Source organism: Dendrobates tinctorius, unplaced genomic scaffold, assembly GCF_039654945.1.
Source record: "Dendrobates tinctorius isolate UK_male_01 unplaced genomic scaffold, ASM3965494v1 ptg000158l, whole genome shotgun sequence".
Lineage (NCBI taxonomy): Eukaryota > Metazoa > Chordata > Amphibia > Anura > Dendrobatidae > Dendrobates > Dendrobates tinctorius.
Genome location: NW_027361825.1, coordinates 27792511 through 27814347, shown reverse-complemented (window position 1 = coordinate 27814347; position 21837 = coordinate 27792511). Strand labels below are relative to the sequence as shown.

The window sequence follows — 21837 nt, the reverse complement described above, 5'->3', positions numbered from 1 at the left end:
AAAATGGAGGTTGCTTCATCACAGTGGCAGAGTTGGTGGGGGGCAGGGTAAGAAGTAGAGATGGGCAGACACCTGGATGTTCGGGTCTGGCGAGTTCGGCCAAACAGTTACAAAAGTTTGGGTTCTGGTACCAGAACAGTACCTGAACCTGATCCCGGACCCCATTCGATTGAATGGGGTGCCCGAACATCCAGTGTTTCCTGTGCTGAAATGTGCAAACACCGCTTCTGATCGGCAGGGAAATCGTCCCCACCAGTCAGAGAGCCATGGTTCCCACTCTGTCAAAAGACAGTGTGAGCACTCAGCTGTGATCGGAGGTATAAAGCTTACCTCCGGTCACTGGTGTCAGCTGATGGGACTACTGATCCCATCATCCGACACCTACTGCTGCTAATTACAATGAGAGCAGGAGCGGCGGATGGGAGTGTTCATCAGCCGCTCCTACGCTGTAAATAAATAATTTTAAAAAATGGCGTGGATTCCCCCTTATTTTTGCTAACCAGCCAGACAAAACTCACAGCTGGGGGCTGCAACCCTCTGCTGTCAGCTTCAGCAAGGCAAGTTATCAAGAATAGAGGGGTCCCCACAGTTTTTTTAATTATGTAAATAAATAATTTAAAAAATGGTGTGGAGTTCCCCCCATTTTTGACAACCAACCTTGCTAAAGCAGAGAGTTGGGGGCTGGTATTCTCAGGCTGTTAAGGGGCCATAGATATTGGCCCCCCCAGCCTAAAAATAGCAGCCCAAAGCTGCCCAGAAAAGGCACATCTCTTAGATGCGCCAATTCTGGATCTTTGCCCGGCTGTTCCCACTTGACCTGGAGCGATGACAAGTGGGGTTCATATTTGTGGGGTTGATGTCACCTTTGTATTTTTGACATTCAAGCACACAGCTTATATTGCTGTTTTTTTTATTTTACTTTTATTACAGGAGAACGAGGGCTTCCCTGCAATTAGGCGTTTAAATAAAAATGGAAAACTGCGTTTAGTCTTATTTCAAATAAAGGACTTTATTCTGGCTGTGTCTTTATTTACTATACAACTATAGGGTTAGTAATGGATAGGTGTCTTATAGACCTTTCTCCATTACTAATCCGTGGGCTTGATGTCACCTGACAATACAAAGGTTTTGGCATTTTTACACAATAAAAACTTTTATAGAAATAGGAATTATTTTAGCATTGCTTTATTCTGAGAGCTATATTTTTTTTTTTTTTTTTCCGCTGATGGAGCTGTATGGTGGCTTGTTTTTTGTGGGACAAGATAGCTCTTTCAGTGATAATTTTTTTATTACCATTCGTCTTTTTCATCTCGTTTTATTCCACTTTTTCCAAGCTGTATGATGATAAGGCATAATTTGCTACTTTTTTGTGTGTTTTTTTTTTAACGGCATTCACTGAAGGGGTTAACTAGTGTGTTGTTTTTATAGATCGATTATTTAATTTTTTTACATAAAAATGTGTATTAGTGGATTCTTTTATTATTATTATCTTTAAAAAAAATTTAACATTTTTTTTTTTTACATTTTCTTTCTTACCTCGTCCCTTCATGGGACTTTCACTTTTTTCACTTTGATTGCAGGTATAATACATTGCAATGCTCCAGCATTGCAGTGCATTATACCTATGCTGATAGCTTCTGATACCATGCTGTGAGCATGGTCTCAGAGTCTTTCCGTAGCTTGATGACCCGGGGACCGACAGCACGGGTCCTTGCACCTCTTCCCGTGCCTCTCAGCTGTCACAGACAGTTGTCGGCACTGAACTCGCAGTGGTAGTTGAAATGCATGATGGACACAGTCCATCCTGGTGGGGGAACTTACACCCTGCCATGACGGACTGTGTCCGTCATTGGATGTAAAGGTGTAAAAAGCAAAAGCACATAAAAAAACCATGATGAAAAAAACACGTCATGTGAGCATACCCTAAATCTACAGCAAAAGCAGCGTGTAACAGATTTTGCAAACGATAAGCTGGAGATATGCTGTGCAAAAATTCACTGCAAATCTCCCGTGTATGCATGTATCCCTACTGACAGTGGAACCCTCAAGCTGTTATGGTTTTATTGATTTACAAAAAGAACCTTCTCTATGTCCACCCCAAACATGTTTTCTGGAAAGCTCTCTTTCTATATCACCTATAAGGCCGTAACTGACAAAAGACCCCTCTGCCCCAGACCCTAAATGATTGATTACATTATAACTTCATTAAAGGGGTTGTCCAGATTTGAGTAAAAGTTGGTTGGCAGTCAATGTGACTGCGGACTGCTTAATAGTGACAGTGTGTGGTGGGCACACTCTCACGATACCTTAGTATTGCTGGTGCGAGAGAGCGGTCTAATGACAGCATGTATGCGATTTGCAAACTTGTGGCCACACACTGACTATACGCCTTTGACTTCTCTCAGAAGAAGTAAATTGGGAGAAGCTGAATGAGTCTAGTTTTCGGCACCTGATGTCAAGTATGCAAGCTGCATACACACAAATCTGCGACCGACCGCTTCTGAGGGACTACCGAGAAATCATGACAGTTGAGTATGTTCACACAACGCGTTTGTGTTGCGTTCTTCTGCTGTAATTTTTGAAAATCACAACAAAAAGATGTGTTTTACCACGTTTTTGGGAGAGCTGAGGCAAACACTGTAATGCAAACACATATACTGCATTTACACTTTTTGCACATCAGACGCTAGCATGAACTCTAACTGCTCTCAAACATTAGATACCTGATGCAAAAATTACAAATTAGACACTACAGTGGACATATGTTACTCTGCATAGATATCACATATTACAAACACCCACTGTATATCATGCACATTGTCATACTTAGGCTAGTTTCACATTAGCGTTTTTTAGCGCTGCGCTTTGTGCGCAATAGAAAAGCATGCAAAAAACGCATCATGCATTTTGCATGCGTTTGCGTTTTTTAGGCGCATGCGTTTTAACCAGTTTGTAGCCATGTTAACTCTTAAAACGCATGCGATTTCAAACGCAGGCGTGCGCATGACCACGCACACGCCTGTGTTCCCATAGACTGCAATGTGTTATTTTTGTGCATTCTGTGCGCTACCATGTGCATGCATTATTTTGACACCATTGGGCGGACCCAAAAATGCAACAGGTTGAGTCGGGCGAGCCTAGGCACACACTACAAAAAAATGCATGCGCACAAAACCGCATACGTGCGCGTGCAAACGCTAGACCATGCACCCGCCATGTTAAACATAGGGGCGTATGGCGCATGCGCATGGACGCGCATGATGCGCTGGGCTAAAAAACGCTAATGTGAAGCCATCTCTCTGCAATGCCATTTTGTTCTGGCTTGTTTGGAATGGTAGTCAGGAACAAGATTCGATCCTTTTTCAAAATGGTTTGCACCTTACCACTTGTACAGCTCTGGCAAAAATTAAGAGATCACTGCACAGTTTTATAAAAACCAGCTTCCCTACATGTCTGACAGCCATTCCATTCCAGTGTCAGTTAAATTCCAACCAGAGTGCACCTCATTCTACTTAATGTGCTTCTGATTAGGTGATCACCTGAACCAAATCTTATTTAATGAAGTAAAGTATAAAAAACCCTGCTGTGGTGTTCACAATTCTCTTGCAATAGGACAAGCTAGATGGCAAAACAAGTGCTAATAATATTCCAGAAGTAATAGGAATGAAAAAATAACTTTTAACCATGCCAAAGGAGTTGAAAAGAAAAGTCTTGAGTGAGGAAAAGAAGGGCTCAATTCTGGCTTTACTAGCAGAGGGATACAGTGAGCATCATGTTACCTCCATCCTTAAAATTTCTAAGATGGGAGTCCATTACAACAAGGTCAAGCAGCAGACATTGGGGACAACAAAGCTACAGACCAGCAGAGGGCGAAAATGACTCTCCACTGACCGGGATGACCGTCATCTTATTTGAACGTCACCCAGCAATCGCAGGATGACATCAAGTGACCTAAAAAATGAATGGCAAATGGCAGCTGGGGTGAAGTGCATGGCAAGAACAGTTCGTAGCAGGCTCCTAATGGCAGGCTCAAGTCATGTAAAGCTAGAAAAAAACCTTTCATCAATGAGAAGCAAAGGAGAGCCAGGTTGAAGTTTGCCAAAGACCATAAGGATTGGACCATAGGGTACTGGAGTAAGGTAATCTTCTTTGATGAGTCTAATTTTCAGTTTTGCCCAACACCTGGTCGTCTAATGGTTAGACAGAGAACTGGAAATGCGTACAAGCCACAGTGTCTTGCACCCACTGTGAAATTTGGCTGAGGATCGGTGATAACCTGGGGATGCTTCAGCAAGGATGGAATTGGGCAGGTTATTTTTTGCGAAGGATGTATGAATCAAGCCGCATACAAGGTTATCCTGGAAAAACAGTTGATTCCTTCGGCTCAGGCAATGTTCCCCAACTCTGAGGACTGGTTTTTCCAGCAGGATAATGTGGCATGCCACACAGCTATGTCAATTAATATATGCATTGAGGTCCACCACATCAAATCCCTGTCATGGCCAGCCCAGTCTCCAGACCTGAACCCCATTGAAATCTTCTGGAATATAATCAAGTTTAAGATGGATAGTCACAAGCGATCAAACAAAGAAGAACTGCTTAAATTTTTGTACCAGGAGTGGCATAAGGTCACTCAAAAGACTGGTGGAAAGCATGCCAAGACACATGAAAGCTGTGATTAAAAATCATGGTTATTCCACAAAATATTGATGTCTGAACTCTTCCTGAGTTAAAACATTAGTATTGTTGTTTCTAAATGATTAGGAACTTGTTTTCTTAGCATTATTTGAGGTCTGCAAGCACTGCATTTTTTTGTTATTTTGACCATTTCTCATTTTCTAAAAAAAAAAAAATACAAAATGTATTGCTTGGAAATTCATAGACATGTTGTCAGTAGTTTATAGAATAAAAGAGCACTTTACATTGTACTCAAAAATATACCTATAAAGAGAAGAATCAAACTGAAAATGTTTGCAGTGGTCTCTTAATTTTTGCCAGATACATACAGTATATAATAAATATATGTGTATACCAATGGCGCTCAAGCGTACACCCACAGAACACAAAGCAGCAAGTAATAAGACAACACACCACTCAAGTTGTCTCCATAAAATAATAATAATAAATAAACCTGATAGAAACTTGCGCTAATTAAATGTGTCTTGGTTAAATAAAGATATCTTATGAAGAAATCTATTACCTTTACTGAAGCTAAAAACTGGCGAGGCAGGGAAAAAGGTCTTCAGAATGCAGGGTGGATTTCCAGGTCCTTTCCCAATAATACTCCCCGACACAGGTATATAAAAACTTACTGGAGCTAAAGGGTGCTACCTCCTAGCATGCCGCCGTCCCGGCCAGTGACTGGCGCGCAGCTGGAGGTGTATATCGGCAAGAAAGAATCAGTGAATTCCGCAACGCGTAGGTTTGCCATTGCTTTCTGGCCCCATCAGCGCCCCATAGGGCTTTCTTGCCTGTCACGTGATCTATCACGTGACTGTGACGTCACGCAAGGTCCTTCAGCTTTTTTGGACCTTGCAGGCCTGCTTTTGCAAGCGGCAGCTGGTACTCTTACAGCCTGCCGATATACACCTCCAGCTGCACGCCAGTCACTGGCCGGGACAGCGGCATGCTAGGAGGTAGCACCCTTTAGCTCCAGTAAGTTTTTATATACCTGTGTCGGGGAGTATTATTGGGAAAGGACCTGGAAATCCACCCTGCATTCTGAAGACCTTTTTCCCTGCCTCGCCAGTTTTTAGCTTCAGTAAAGGTAATAGATTTCTTCATAAGATATCTTTATTTAACCAAGACACATTTAATTAGCGCAAGTTTCTATCAGGTTTATTTATTATTAACATACAGTATATACACTATATTTATTTCTAGAACAATATGGCGTGTGCATATAATTAAGAATTCACATTGAAATCATTCACGACTTACTACCATTTTATTCATGTACTTAAAGAAATCATAAATGACCTGCTATTTAAATAATTTTTGTGTAAAATGTATTTTTTTTTTTAAAATTTTGGCAGTTTTAATATTTTTCCATATCAGAATCTGCATACAAACTGAGAAATCTTGCAAATTCTACATTGGCTACTGAGGCTATTTTAGACTAATGCTTCCTGTTCTTTAGGGAAGGCATTTCCACAGTTGTCTTATCATCACAGACAGCTCTACAATGACAGATTTCACCTCTATACAGAGCAGTTACAATAGAATCCAGCATTCACAATAGGAGATGTCACAGTTCATTAGATGCTTCAATACAAAAGATAGTATATTGCTGCTAATGCACATGCGCATTACCTGAAAGATCAGAAAGCTTGAGTGTACAATATCCCCAGCACCCAATGTGAAAATTGCAAAATTTCTATTTGTACATTTTTTTCATAACAATTTGGATTTGGCCAAAAAAAATCCAAAATTTTTTAAACAATCCATGTAACATTAACTCCTGAAATAGATAGTCCTGTTCTTGATAACTATTCCCTTTTTTAACTTACCAAAATTCTTTAAAAAGAAATCTCCTATTCCTGTTTCTCCCCTATCACTAAACACGTCGCCACAGTCCACCAAAGCTTCCTTCACAGTATCGTATCCAATCAGCATTATCGTCCGATAGCTTGCTAAGTAGAAGGTATAGACAGGTCCATATTTCTGGCTCAGCTAAAAAAAAAAAGCATAAAAAAAAACATACAGTATATAATGCATATACAGTATATAACACATCATGCTCAGTGCAATAATATTTTACCTAGAAGATTTGGGAAAATGTTTTCTTGCACTTATAGGATGAGATTATAAACTTTTTCGGGAAAAAGGGAAAAGCAAATTGCCATCTGGATAAGGTGAGACATAAGATGTATGCTCACCTGATACACCCATTGATACATTTTTTTTAATGATACATATATTTATTGATACTTAGTCTTCATCATCATTTTTAACCGGAATACAAAAATTCTTCACCCCTTCCTGTGGAATTCATTACCACTGTGCTGGACTCGCCATCGTCTGGTTTTTATTTCCTATGTGATGAGATATGATTAACTTACAGACCTGTATTATACTAATATTTATTTTAATTAATATAAAGGGTGTCATTTTAGGGCTACCCCTTTTTAGAGAGTAAAACAGCTGGGCATAACCTCTCTTGGAGGACCCAACATGTCCATGCATTACAATTTAAACTAGCACCATGTAATACTTTCATGCTACTGTGGGGGTGCTGCAGACATATTTAACACTCAACTGCAACAGACAACAGATAACAGATGATTTTCGTTAAGTCCAGAGGCTAGGTACTTTGTCAATAGCATGCTGTAAAGGGATATAAATCACCATCCACTATTTTTACATAGCAAAAATAGTTATTGTGTATACTCCATTACAGGCAATATCAGCAATCAGCGAATCTGGTTAAATGGTGAGGTCCAACTCAGCCCAGATTTCCATTTGGTGTGCATGAACAGCCAATGTGTACACGGCACAAATGGAGGGGTATCTGGCCCTGTGATTTGCAACCAGCTCTCAAGTCTATGTGTTGCTCCAATTATCAGATCCATCTATCAGATGTTGCTCCAATTGCAGCCGTTCAACCCTTTAGAGTGTTCTGTTTGTCATGACAGCAGAATCTAAGATGTTGGAAATGTTGGGCAGGTTTTCCTTCAAATTGAGCGATGCCTATGGCAGTATAGCATTGTCATGTAGCTGGGGTTGTGATGAAGTGTCTAGCATGTTTGTACACCAATGAAGTCCATCCAGATCACAGGCAATTTGTAACATACAATATCCTGCAATATTACAGTACTGCAGTGCAGTGTATAAGTGATCATAGTTTCAAGTCCCTTAGAAAGACTAATTAAAAGCTGTACAAAAAAGGAAAATCATTATAGATACACTTTGTGCAGAATTGTTAGACAAGTGCGTATTTTGACCATAGCATCATTTTTATAAATTTTTTCCAACTCCAAGTAGTTAGATATAGAAATATTTGTTAACATTTCTGCACGGTGGATCCAGGGCTGCAAACGCACCTTATTACCATCTTTTTATTATATATACTAAGGCTAGTTTCACACTAGCATTACAGGGCGCAGTGCACGGCCGCCGCTAAGCTCTGCCCCTGGCCACTCCCCCTCCGGTCAGCTCCTCCTCTGATCACATGACGCTGCATGCGATCAGCGTACCCTATATTTAGCGTTGGGTATGCTGGTCGTGCGCTGTCACACTTTTGCCGGTGCATCTGCCCTTTTGGCGCTGCGCCGACGTGCGCCAAACACACTGTTGCATTTTTGTACACTCGGCGCAGCGCCAAAAGCTGGGATGCACCGGCAAGTGTGCCAGCGCACGACCAGCATACCCAACACTAAATATAGGGTTCCTTGATGGCATGCAGCGTTATGCAATCAGAGGAGGAGCTGACTGGAGGGGGCATGGCCAGGGCGGAGCTTAGTGGCAGCCGTGCGCTGCGCCCTGTAACGCTAGTGTGAAATTAGCCTTAGAGGCACAGGGGCTCCCTCTGTTCAAAGTAATTAGCTTTCTCAGTTCAAAGGATTTATCTTAGACTCTCTGGAGCCAGTATTCAGTGATGAATATTGAGGCTTGCATAAATCCGATATTTAAGGAAGATATATTTTGTGTGTCATAATGAAGGGACAAGCATAACGCACTCACTCACATCACCAAGACTTGTCGAAGACCTTCAACTAAATTCAGATACTTTACTTTATCCATGAAATGTAAAATCATGATAAAAATGACAGCAATATCTGTCGCCTACAATCTCCAGGTGCAAAAATATCCTGAAAGTCTCATAAGCTTCTAAAGGATCTAGTACATCTCATGACCAGTCCCAATATGAGCTCCCCAAGTGGAGGTATGTGGGCGTAAACGTGATCTAAAAAAAATCGGAGTTTGGGTTTTGGTCATTCGTTGGTTCTGGAAAGTATAGCTTGCTGTAGTTCTATCCATTTCCTAAAAGAGTACCCCCCTCCACTAAGCTCTGAACCATTTCCATGACACAGGTTTAGTACTTATTCTTTTGTTATTCCTTTTATCCCATGTAGTTGCATATAACGTATATTTTTGCATATCTTTCTGGATTAAATATATAAAATGCAATGGATCCTTTCCTCTTGATCTGTAAAACATACCCCTGAAACCATAGGCTATCTGAAATGGGTGTCCAATCTGCATGTATAAACGATTGGTAGTGGCAGCTAGTAGGACTTTTTGCTTGTGGAGTTGGAAATAATTATCGGAATATACTGTATATACTATATATATATATATATATATATACAGTATATATATATATATGTAATGTGTGTGTTTTTACAGATACAGTGTGGAAAATAAGTATTTGATACACTGCAGATTTTGCAAGTTTTCCCATCTTCAAGGAATGAGAGGTCTGTAACTTTAATCGTACCTACAATTCAACTGTGACAGACAGAATCCAAAAGTGAAACCCAGAAAATCACATTGTATGATTTTTTAAATAATTTAATTGTTTTTTATTGCATGAAATAAGTATTTGATCACCTACGAACCAGCAAGAATTCTGGCTCTCACAGACTTGTTAGTTTTTTTTAAAGAAGCCCTCCTACTCTGCACTTATTACTTGTATTAATTGCACCTATTGAAAACACCTGTCCACACGCTCAATCAATCATACTCCAACCTCCCCACCACGGCCAAGACCAAAGCGCTGTCTAAGGACACCAAGGACAAAATTGTAGACCTGAACAAGGCTGAGATGGGCTACTGGACAATAGGGAAGCAACTTGGTGAAAAGGCAACAACTGTTGGCACAATTATTAGAAAATGGAAGAAACACTGTCAATCTTCCTCGGTCTAGGGCTCCATGCAAGGTCTCGCCTCATGGGCTATCTGTGATCTGAGAATGGTCAGGCATCAGTCCAGAACTACATGGGAGGACCTGGTCAATGACCTGATGAGAGCTGGGACCACAGTCTCAAACATTACTGTTAGTAGCACTCTACACAGTGATGGCTTAAAATCCTGTAGGGCACTCAAGGTCCCCCTGTTCATGCCAGAACATGTCCAGGCCTGTTTGGTGTTTATCAATGATCATCTGGATTATCCAGATGAGGCATGGGAGAAGGTCATGTGGTCAGATCAGACCAAAATAGAACTTTTTGGTATCAACTTCACTTGACGTGTTTGGAGGAAGAAGGATGAGTACAATCCCAAACCGTGAATCAAGGTGGGGGAAACATCAAACTTTGGGGGTGATTTTCTGCAAAGGGAACAGGGTGACTGCAACATATTGAAGGGAGTATGAATGGGGTCATGTATTGCAACATTTTGGACAACAACCTCCTTCCCTCAGTAAGAGCATTGAAGACTGGTCATTAGTTTTGAGCGATACCTTCCGATATCGTGAAATATCTGATCGGATTGGATCGGACCGATACCCAAAAAGTATCGGATATCGCCGATTCCGATACCGGAAACCAATGCAAGTCAATGGGACAGAAATATCGGAATTAAAATAAACCCTTTCTTTCCTTGTAGGTTAATTCTACATGAAGAAAAACAACTAATAATAATGTCGCAACACGACAGGACAGTGCATTGGTGCTAAAGTGACGTTGACGCTGCCGAGAAGCAGCTGACGTTGCGGGAACCCGGAGGGGCAGCAGAAGGAACAAGAGCCAATGGCACTACCGAGGACCAGCTGACGTTACTGGAACTCGAATACTGAGATGGAGGCACCTAAGCCAAAGGCACTGCCGAGAACCAGCTGACGGTGCTGGAACTCGGATGGGTAGCAGAAGGTACCCATGAAAAACAAAGTTGCAAGGCCGCGAGCCGGCCGCAGTTACCGAAACCCACAGTCCTACAGGGGTGCTTGTCCTATTGGCACTACGGAACCAGCCTTTATTGCCAGAACCCGCAGCCCACATAGGAAGCACCTAAACTGCAGGCACCATAGAGTCGGCTAACCTGACCGCAACACGACAGGACAACGTATTGGTGCCAAAGTGACATTGACACTGCTGAGAACCGGCTGGCGGTGCTGGAACCCGGAGGGGCAGCAGAAGGAACAAAAGCCAATGGCACTACCGAGGACCAGCTGACGTTACTGGAACCCGGTGACTAAGCAGGAGGTACCTGTGCTAGAAAGCACTACCAAGGATCAGCAGATGTTGCTGGAACTCGGATACCGAGATGGAGGCACCTAAGCCAAAGGCACTGCCGAGAACCAGCTGACGGTGCTGGAACCCGGAGGGGCAGCAGAAGGATCAAGAGGCAATGGAACTACCGAGGACCAGCTGACGGTGCTGGAACCCGGATGGGTAGCAGAAGCTACAAGAGCCAATGGCACTACCAAGGACCAGCTGACGTTACTGGAACCCATTGACTAAGCAGGAGGTACCTGTTCTAGAAAGCACTACCAAGGACCAGCAGACGTTGCTGGAACTCGGATACCGAGATGGAGGCACCTAAGCCAAAGGCACTGCCGAGAACCAGCTGAAGGTGCTGGAACCCGGATGGGTAGCAGAAGGTACCCATGAAAAACAAAGTTGCAAGGCCGCGAGCCCGCCGCAGTTACTGAAACCCACAGTCCTACAGGGGGTGCTTGTCCTATTGGCACTACAGAACCAGCCTTTATTGTCAGAACCCGCAACCCACATAGGAAGCACCTAAACTGCAGGCACCATAGAGTCGGCTAACCCAACCACAACACGACAGGACAACATATTGGTGACAAAGTGACGTTGACACCTCCCGGAAACAGCTGGCGTGCTGAACCAGGCTGGCCAGGAAGGACTACCTGTGCCAAAGACACTTCTGAGCAGCAACTGGCGGTGTTGGAGCCCTGGGATTACAGTTCAAACAGAGTGGAGGAAGAGTCCTAAGTTTAAAATCTTTAGTTGTGTGAGTGTGGACAGAGCAGGAGACAATGCCGAACACACAGCTGGAGATCAGCTGACATTACTGAACCCCAATAACACTGGAGCATATGTTGACTGTGCAGACGGCACTGCTGAGCAGCAACTGGCGGTGTTGGAGCCCAGGGTCAATCAAGGAGTAGGCTGAGGCCTACTTGGAGCAAGTTTAAAATCTGATGTTGTAGTTTGAATGTGGAGGGAGCAGGAGATATTGCCGGACACACAGCAGTGGAGCAGCTGGCGTTACTGAACCCCATTAACACAGGACCTAGTGTTTTTCTCTGTGCAGACGGCACTTCCAAGCAGCAACTGGTGGTGTTGGAGCCCAGGGTCAATCAAAAGGAGTAGGCTGAGGCCTAATTGGAGCAAGTGTAAAATCTGATGTTGTAGTGTGAATGTGGAGGGAGCAGGCGATATTGCTGGACACACAGCAGGAGAGCAGCTTGTGTTACTGAACCCCACTAACACAGGAGCTAGTGTTTTTTCTGTGCATACGGCACTTCTGAGCAACAGCTGGCGGTGTTGGAGCCCAGGAACAATCACCAAGTAGGCTGAAGCCTACTTGGAGCAAGTTTAAAATCTGATGTTGTAGCGTGAATGTGGAGGGAGCAGGAGATGTTGCCGGACACACAGCAGGGGAGCAGATGGCGTTACTGAACCCCACTAACACAGGAGCTAGTGTTTTTTTCTGTGCAGACGGGACTTCTGAATAACAACTGGCGGTGTTGGAGCCCAGGATCAATCATGGTGTAGGCTGAGGCCTAATTGGAGCAAGTTTAATATCTGATGTTGTAGTGTGAATGAGGATGGAGCAGGAGATATTGACAACACACAGCTGGGGAGCAGCTGGCATTACTGAACCCCATTAACACAGGAGCTAGTGTTTTATCTGTGCAGACGGCACTTCCGAGCAACAACTGGCGGTGTTGGAGCCCAGGATCAATCATGGTGTAGGCTGAGGCCTAATTGGAGCAAGTTTAATATCTGATATTGTTGTGTGAATGTGGAGGGAGCAGGAGATATTGCCGGACACACAGCAGGGAAGCAGCTGGCGTTACTGACCCCCACTAACACAAGAGCTAGTGTTTTTATCTGTGCAGACGGCACTTCCGAGCAGAAACTGGCGGTGTTGGAGCCCAGGGTCAATCAAGGAGTAGGCTGAGGCCTAATTGGAGCAAGTTTAATATCTGATGTAGTTTGAATGTGGAGGGAGCAGGAGACATTGCCGTACACACAGCAGGGGCGCAGCTGGCGCTACTGAACCCCAATAACACAGGAGCTAGTGTTTTTTTCTGTGAAGACGGCACTTCTGAGCAGCAACTGGTCATGTTGGAGCCCAGGGATTACAGTTCAGGTGGTAGAAACATGAACACAACAGGAGACCTGGATACTGTTGCCAACAAATTATTTAATCTGGAAGAGGACTGGCAAATTCAGGCGAGATCCAGGCCTTGTTCATTTTCAGAAAAGTAAGCCGGTCAATATTATCGGAGGATAGTCGCATGCGACGGTCTGTTAGTACACCACCTGCGGCACTAAACATGCGTTCCGATAATAAACTAGCAGCAGGGCAAGCCAGCACCTCCAATGCATACTGGCTAAGCTCTGGCCAGGTATCCAGCTTAGAGACCCAAATCTTGAAGGGGAAGAGCTGTCTGGGAGTATATTGAGAGGGCAAGACATGTAGTCTGTCACCATCTGACGGAAACGTTGCCTCCTGCTGACTGGAGCCGTGATGGTGTAGACATTTGTGGCGGGCACACAAAACTTTGCCACATTTTGGCCATACTGGTTTTGCCTTGTGCTGAGGCGCTGCTTCTGCTCCCTCTTTGTGCAGAGCTTCCTCCACTGCCTCGACGCACAGAGCTGCTTTGTAAAGCACTAGCAGCACTGCTCTCAGGTGGAATGGAGAACATGAGGGAGTGCACCAGTGTGTCTCGGTACTCCCACATTTTACGCTCCCGCTTTAACGGTGTTATGAGGCTTTGTAAGTTGTCCCAGTAGCAAGGATCTAGGAGGGTGTACAACCAAAAATCAGCCGTGTTGAGAATGTGGGCGATGCGGTGGTCGTCTCTCAGGCACGGCAGCATGAGATCAACCATGTGCTCCAGACTCCCAACTTGCCAAGAAACGCTGTCCCCTGCTTGAGGCGTCGTCTCTGCCTGCTCTGCATCACCCCATCCTAGCTCTACATACTGACTACTAGAGCATTGTGTACCTCCCTCCTCTGGAGAGATGTCTTCCTCCTCCATTGACTCCTCCTCATCAAGTGTCCCCTGCCTAGGCCTTTGTGAGGAACCATGTTGCGCAGACTGTCCAGAAGCAGATGGCATTTGTGGCTCCTCACCCTCCACCTCTTCCAAAACCTCCTCCCTTAGTGCTTGCAGTGTTTTTTGAAGCAGTCAGATAAGGGGGACAGTCATGGTGACTAGTGTATCATCTGCACTTGCCATCCACGTGGAATCATTGAAGGCATGCAAAACGTGGCAGATGTCCTTCATATAGGCCGACTCAGTGGTGGTGAAGTGTGACCGACGCACATTGCGACTTGTTTGCGCCTGATGCAGCTGGTACTCCATGACTGCTGCCTGCTGCTCACACAACCGCTCCAACATATGTAACGTTGAATTCCACCTGGTGGGTAGGTCACATATGATGCGATGTTCCGGAAGGCGGAATCGGCGCTGCAGAGCTGTAATGCGCGATCTTGCCATGCTGGAACGCTGCAAGTGAGCGCACTCTATGCGGACCTTGTGCAGCAGTGCATCAAGATCCGGAAAGTCAATCAGAAAGCTCTGCACGACCAAGTTGAGCACATGTGCCAGACATGGGATGTGAGTGAGGTTGCCTAGGCCCAGAGCTGCCACCAGATTTCGGCCATTGTCACACACTACCATGCCTGGCTGGAGATTCGCTGGCACAAACCACATGTCGCTCTCCTGCTTGATGGCATTCCAGAGCTCCTGCGCTGTGTGGCTTCGATTCCCCAAAGAAATTCATTTCAAACGCCTGTTGACGTTTGGCCATGGCTGTGCTCATATTGGTCGTAACAGATAAGCGTTCACGGGTCCATGTGGAGGTAGACCGTGACGGCTCCTGCAGCGCTGATTCTGAGGAACTGGAGTATGAGGAGGAGTCAATGTGTACAGACTGGATTCCTGCAATCCTTGGAGTTGGCAGAACACATACAGCGCCACTCTCAAGATCTGTACCCGGCTCCACAACATTGACCCAATGGGCAGTGAGGGAAAGGTATCGTCCCTGTCCATGGTTACTGGTCCACGCATCGGTGGTCAGGTGGACCTTGCTACTGACGGCGTTTAGTAGCGCATGTTTAATTTTTCCCTCCACATGCTTTTGCAGGGCAGGGACGGCTTGCCTGCTGAAATAAAAGCGGCTGGGCACGGTGTATTGTGGGAATGCCAATGCCATGAAGTTACAGAAGGTGTCAGTCTCCACCAGCCTGAATGAGAGCATTTCAAGGGCCAGTAGTTTTGCAATGCCAGCATTCAGAGCCTGTGCTCGGGGATGATTTGCCGAGTATGGCCGCCTTTTCTCCCATGCCTGTGCTACCGATGGCTGTAGAGTGGCCTGGGAGTGTGAGGATGACAGGGAATATGGTGCTGTGGGTGGAATGTCACTGGGTCTCTGGACAACAGTGCCAGAGGTTCATCCATGGTGATCCTGTGAGGAAGCTGAACCAGCTGTGTGTGAGCTGGAGGAAGAGGCTACAACACGAGCTGAAGAGGTGGTAGGTGGTGCTGTAGGTTGGCCTACGTCTTCAGTGTGTCTTTGTAACTCCACCACATGCTTGGTCCGCACATGTTTTCACATATTTGTGGTATTGAGGTTGCTGACACTTTTCCCTCTTTTGACTTTCTGATCACACAGCTTGCATTTGACAAAGCAAATGTCATCTGCAACTGTGTCAAAAAAAAGACCACGCACTGCAAGTCTTGGGAGCGCCCGTTTTGGGTTTTGGAGGAGGAATGTTCCTAATGGGTGCCGAAGTGGAGGCTACAGGCAACCAAGTCTGCCCCCTCCCTCTCCCTCCGGTTTTGGCCGTTCGGGGAATCTCTTCCTCAGAGCTGCTCCCACCACCTTCCTGTTCCTCACGCCATGATGGGTCAAGGACCTCATCATCTACACTCCCCTCTTCAAACACCTGCTTCTCCTGGGTAGTCTCGCCAGCACAGTACGCACCAGAAAGTGGCACCTGAGTCTCATCATCTGATGCGTACTGAGGTGTGCTGAGCATAGGCACTGGCCCACCCACCTCTTCAGATTCAGAGAGACAAAGCAGTTGCGCATCACTGCATACTCCCTCTTCTTCACATTCTAGAATGCTGCTTGGCTGGCCCCCTGTTTCCAAGCCAAGAGATTCAGAGAACAGAAGTAGAGATGGCTCCTGTCCAGGGCTCTCAGACTGCCTTGGCAATTTGGCAGGTGGTGAAGAGACAGATGGTTGCTCTTCAGTGCTCTGGCCCTGAAAGGATGTGGAAGTAATTGAAGTCGATGCGTTAGCTGCCATCCATCTGACAACGGCTTCAATTTGTTCGTGCCGCAGCAGTGGGCTATGGCGAGGTCCTACAAAGCTGCGCATAAAGGACTGTGGAAGACCCAGGCATGACCAGTAGCGTTGAGCATTCCGATACCGCAAATATCGGAATGACAATGACAATGACTTGAAACACACAGCCAGGACAACTAAGGCGTGGCTCTATAAGAAGCATTTCAAGGTCCTGTAGTGGGCTAGCCAGTCCCCAGACCTGAACCCAATAGGAAATCTTTGGCGAGAGCTCAGACTCAATGTTGTCCAGTGACAGCACTGACACCTGAAAGATTTGGAGATGTGCATGGATTAGTGGGCCAAAATCCCTGCTGCAGTGTGTGCACACTTGGTTAAAAACTACACGAAAAGTCTGACCTCTGTATTTGCAAACAAAGGTTTCTGTACCAAATTGTTCTGTTTTTATATTGTATCAAATACTTATTTCATGCAATAATATGCAAGTTAGTTATGTAAAAATCATGCAATGTGAGTTTCTGGATTTTTTTTAAAGAATTTCTCTCTCACAGTTGAAGTGTACCTATGATAAAAATTACACATCCCTCCATCCGACAACAGCTTCAATTTGTTCGTGCCGCAGCAGTGGGCTATGGCGAGGTCCTACAAAGCTGCGCATAAAGGACTGTGGAAGACCCAGGCATGACCAGTAGCGTTGAGCATTCCGATACCGCAAATATCGGAATGACAATGACTTGAAACACACAGCCAGGACAACTAAGGCGTGGCTCCATAAGAAGCATTTCAAGGTCCTGTAGTGGGCTAGCCAGTCCCCAGACCTGAACCCAATAGGAAATCTTTGGCGAGAGCTCAGACTCAATGTTGTCCAGTGACAGCACTGACACCTGAAAGATTTGGAGATGTGCAAGGATTAGTGGGCCAAAATCCCTGCTGCAGTGTATGCACACTTGGTTAAAAACTACACGAAAAGTCTGACCTCTGTATTTGCAAACAAAGGTTTCTGTACCAAATTGTTCTGTTTTTATATTGTATCAAATACTTATTTCATGCAATAATATGCAAGTTAGTTATGTAAAAATCATGCAATGTGAGTTTCTGGATTTTTTTTAAAGAATTTCTCTCTCACAGTTGAAGTGTACCTATGATAAAAATTACACATCTCTCCATCCGACAACAGCTTCAATTTGTTCGTGCCGCAGCAGTGGGCTATGGCGAGGTCCTACAAAGCTGGGCATAAAGGACTGTGGAAGACCCAGGCATGACCAGTAGCGTTGAGCATTCCGATACCGCAAATATCGGAATGACAATGACTTGAAACACACAGCCAGGACAACTAAGGCGTGGCTCCATAAGAAGCATTTCAAGGTCCTGTAGTGGGCTAGCCAGTCCCCAGACCTGAACCCAATAGGAAATCTTTGGCGAGAGCTCAGACTCAATGTTGTCCAGTGACAGCACTGACACCTGAAAGATTTGGAGATGTGCATGGATTAGTGGGCCAAAATCCCTGCTGCAGTGTGTGCACACTTGGTTAAAAACTACACGAAAAGTCTGACCTCTGTAATTGCAAACAAAGGTTTCTGTACCAAATTGTTCTGTTTTTATATTGTATCAAATACTTATTTCATGCAATAATATGCAAGTTAGTTATGTAAAAATCATGCAATGTGAGTTTCTGGATTTTTTTTAAAGAATTTCTCTCTCACAGTTGAAGTGTACCTATGATAAAAATTACACATCTCTCCATTCTTTGCAGGTGGGAAAACTTGCAAAATCAGCAGTGTATCAAATACTTATTTCCTCACTGTATATATTTATATATTCCATGCATTTGAATAGGAGGTGTATATACCATATACTCACGGCGAGTTCCCCAAAAAGCAGCCTAGTAGTGGAAGCAGCAGTGGCCTCTTCCATCATTTGTCACTGACAAGTTGTCAGTCAATTGCGTAATTGTCCTGATGTTTGGAGACAGCAGAGTTGCGTCTCTGGACAAACGGGATCTGCGCTATTCCTCCTGCTCTTATCTCTGACAAATTGGTGGCAGTGGTGGGATCTGTGTGATCGCTTCCATGTTGTTCCTGACATAATCTATATGGAATTAACGTACAGACACTCAGCTTTAATTTGAGGATATTCACAGCATAATTGGAGTAAGGGTTTAGGAATCACAGCTCTTTAATTGTAGCTGCCTCTTTTTAAAGGGACAAAAATAATTGGACAGTTATCTCAAAAGCTCTTCTAACCCCTTTACCCCCAAGGGTGGTTTGCACGTTCATGACCGGGCCAATTTTTACAATTATGACCACTTTCCCTTTATGAGGTAATAACTCTGAAGTGCTTCCATGGATCCCAGTGATTCTGATTCTGTTTTCTCGTGACATATTGTACTTCATGTTAGTGGTAAAATTTCATTCAAATAACTAGCGTTTATTTGTGAAAAAAACAGAAATTTGGCGAAAATTTTGAAAATTTTGTAATTTTCCACCTTTGAATTTTTATGCCCTTAAATCACAGAGATACAGCACACAAAAAACTTAGTAAGTAACATTTTCCACATGTTTACTTTACATCAGCACAATTTTGGAACCAAAACTTTTTTTGTTAGGAAGTTATAAGGGTTAAAAGTTGACCAGAGATTTCTCAATTTTACAAAACCATTTTATTTTTACGGACCACATCACATTTAAAGTCACTTTAAGGGGTCTACATGATAGAAAATACCCAAAAGTGACACCACTCTAAAAACTGCACCCCTCAAGGTGCTCAAAACCACATTCAAGAAGTTTATTAACCCTTCAGGTGCTTCACATGAATTTTTTTAATGTTTTAAAAAAAATGAACATTTAACTTTTATTCACAAAAAAATTACTTCAGGGCCAATTTTTTTTATTTTACCAAGGGTAACAGGAGAAATTGGACTGCAAAAGTTATTGTGAAATTTCTTCTGAGTACGCTGATACCTGATATGTGGGGGGAACCACTGTTTCAGCGTATGGCAGAGCTCAGGAGGGAAGGAGCGCCGCTTGACTTTCTCAATGCAAAATTGGCTGGAATTCAGATCGGACACCATGTCACGTTTGGAGAGCCTCTGATGTGCCTAAACAGTGGGAAGCCCCCACAAGTGACACCATTTTGGAAACTAGACCCCCCAAGGAACTTATCGAGATATGTGGTGAGAACTCTGAACCCACAAGGGCTTCACAGAAGTTGATAACGTACAGCCGTACAATTAAAAAATCATATTTTTTCCACAAAAATGATCTTTTCACCCCCAATTTTTATTTTCCAAGGGTAACAGGACCCTAAAAGTTATTGTGCAATTTGTCCTGAGTACGCTGATACCCCTTATGTGGGTGTAAACAACTATTTGGGGTCATGCCAGAGCTCGGAAGGGAAGCAGCGCCATTTGACTTTTTTGGCTGGAATTGAGATCGGACACCATGTCGCGTTTGGAAAGCCCCTGATGTGCCAAAACAGTGGAAACCCCCCACAAATGACACTATTTTGGAAACTAGACCCCCCCAAGGAGCTTATCTAGATGTTTGGTGAGAACTTTGAACCCCCAAGGGATTCACAGAAGTTTATAACGCCCGGGCGTGAAAATAAAAAAAAATCATATTTTTTCCACAAACATGATCTTTTAGTCCCCAATTTTTTTATTTTTCCAAGAGTAACAGGAGAAAATGGACCCCAAAAGTTGTTGTCCAATTTATCCTGAGTACGCTGATACCCCATATGTGGGAGAAAACTACCATATGGGCCCACTTTCGGGCTCGGAAGGCAAGTAGTGATGTTTTGGAATGCAGACTTTGATGGAATGGTGTCATGATCCATGCGGGATCATGTCAGATAAGAGCACTGGCAACCTTTTTTTTTCCCTCTCTCTAAGCTTTGTGCTTAGAGATAGTTTTGCCCTCGGTGGCCAGTATGGTCATTGCACTGGTGTACTTAGAGGTAGTTTTGCCCCGTGGCCAGTATGGTCATTGCACTGGTGTTTTTAGAGTTAGTTTTGCCCCCGGTGGTGGTTAGTGTAATTGCACGGGAATCACTAACAGGTGTGTTTACTCAATAAAGGTGTGTCAGTTGTTCTGACTCATGTTTGATGATATTGTTGGTCTTTTCCAACCATGCTGGGTGAAGGAAGGAGCTGAGGAGAGTCCAGGACAGCACAGTCAGAGTCCTGGAGTGGCAGCTATGGTGTCAGCAAGGAGTTCGTGTAAAGCATGGTGGAGTGGCAGCTATGGTGTCAGTAAAGAATTCTTGCAAAGCTTGGTGGAGTGGCAGCTATGATGTAGAGCTGCACTCAGTTGCTGGACTCTTTTGCTGGAAGCTGCACTCAGGTGCTGGACTCCGTTGCTGGACAGCTGCACTCAGGTGGTGGGAAGGAAGGAGCTGAGGAGAGTCCAGGACAGCTCAGTCAGAGTCCTGGAGTGGCAGCTATGGTGTCAGCGAGGAGTTCGTGTAAAGCATGGTGGAGTGGCAGCTATGGCGTCAGTGAAGAATTCTTGCAAAGCTTGATGGAGTGGCAGTTATGGTGTAGAGCTGCACTCAGTTGCTGGACTCCATTGCTGGACAGCTGCACTCAGGTGCTGGACTCTGTTGCTAGACAGCTGCACCCAGATTTTGGACACAGTGGGAGGAAGATGCACTCAGGTGTTGGACTCTGTTGCCTGGAGCAAGTGCATCAGAGCAAAGCTAAGTGTTTCCCTGTTTGTCACTTTTCCTCATGCTGGTGTTAGTACAGCGGTGGGGCCAGTGCCTGCACCACCCAGCTCCCTAGTAAGGAATAGGTGTAGGGTGTGCTAGGGTGACAGGTATCCTGATCGGCGACAGGTGAGGACCCTGTAGAGGGAACGTTAGGAGTGTTAGGGATACTGACTCAGGGGAGTGCATGAGGTCTCCACATCCCCCGTCCCCTATCGCAGGGCCCACCGTTGTAAATGTTTCCCTATCCCCTGTGTCTTGTTGTATTAGTTACTGGCCTGCGGGCCGCGTCATACTGTGCAATTACACGTGCCGTGTCCTTTTGTATTAGTTACCGGCCTGCTGGCTGTGTCACACAGGACGGGGCTCGTGACAAATGGTCTGCGGGTGTCATGTCGCGTTTGGAGAGCCTCTGATGTGCCTAAACTGTTGAAACTCCCCACAAGTGACCCCATTTCGGAAACTAGACCCCCCACGGAACTTATCTAGATGTGTAGTGAGCACTTTGAACCCCCAAGTGCTTCACAGAAATTTATAACACCCGGGTGTGAAAATAAAAAAATCATATTTTTTTTCCACAAAAATGATGTTTTTGCCCCCAATTTTTTATTTTCCTATGGGTAACAGGAGAAATTGGACCCCAAAAGTTGTTTTGCAATTTGTCCTGAGTAGGCT

At 44.6% G+C, this 21837-nt stretch overlaps 1 protein-coding gene across 2 annotated transcripts in view; it reads right to left on the bottom strand.

Moving 5' to 3' along the window:
* Positions 1–21837, bottom strand: part of LOC141052012 (cytochrome P450 2A4-like) — a 139592-nt gene that overhangs the window by 36118 nt on the left and 81637 nt on the right. For both annotated transcript variants that reach the window (XM_073549180.1, XM_073549179.1), the window contains exon 2: positions 6510–6672. In XM_073549180.1, coding sequence (XP_073405281.1) covers positions 6510–6672 — 163 coding nt within the window. The remainder of the gene's footprint in view (positions 1–6509; positions 6673–21837) is intronic.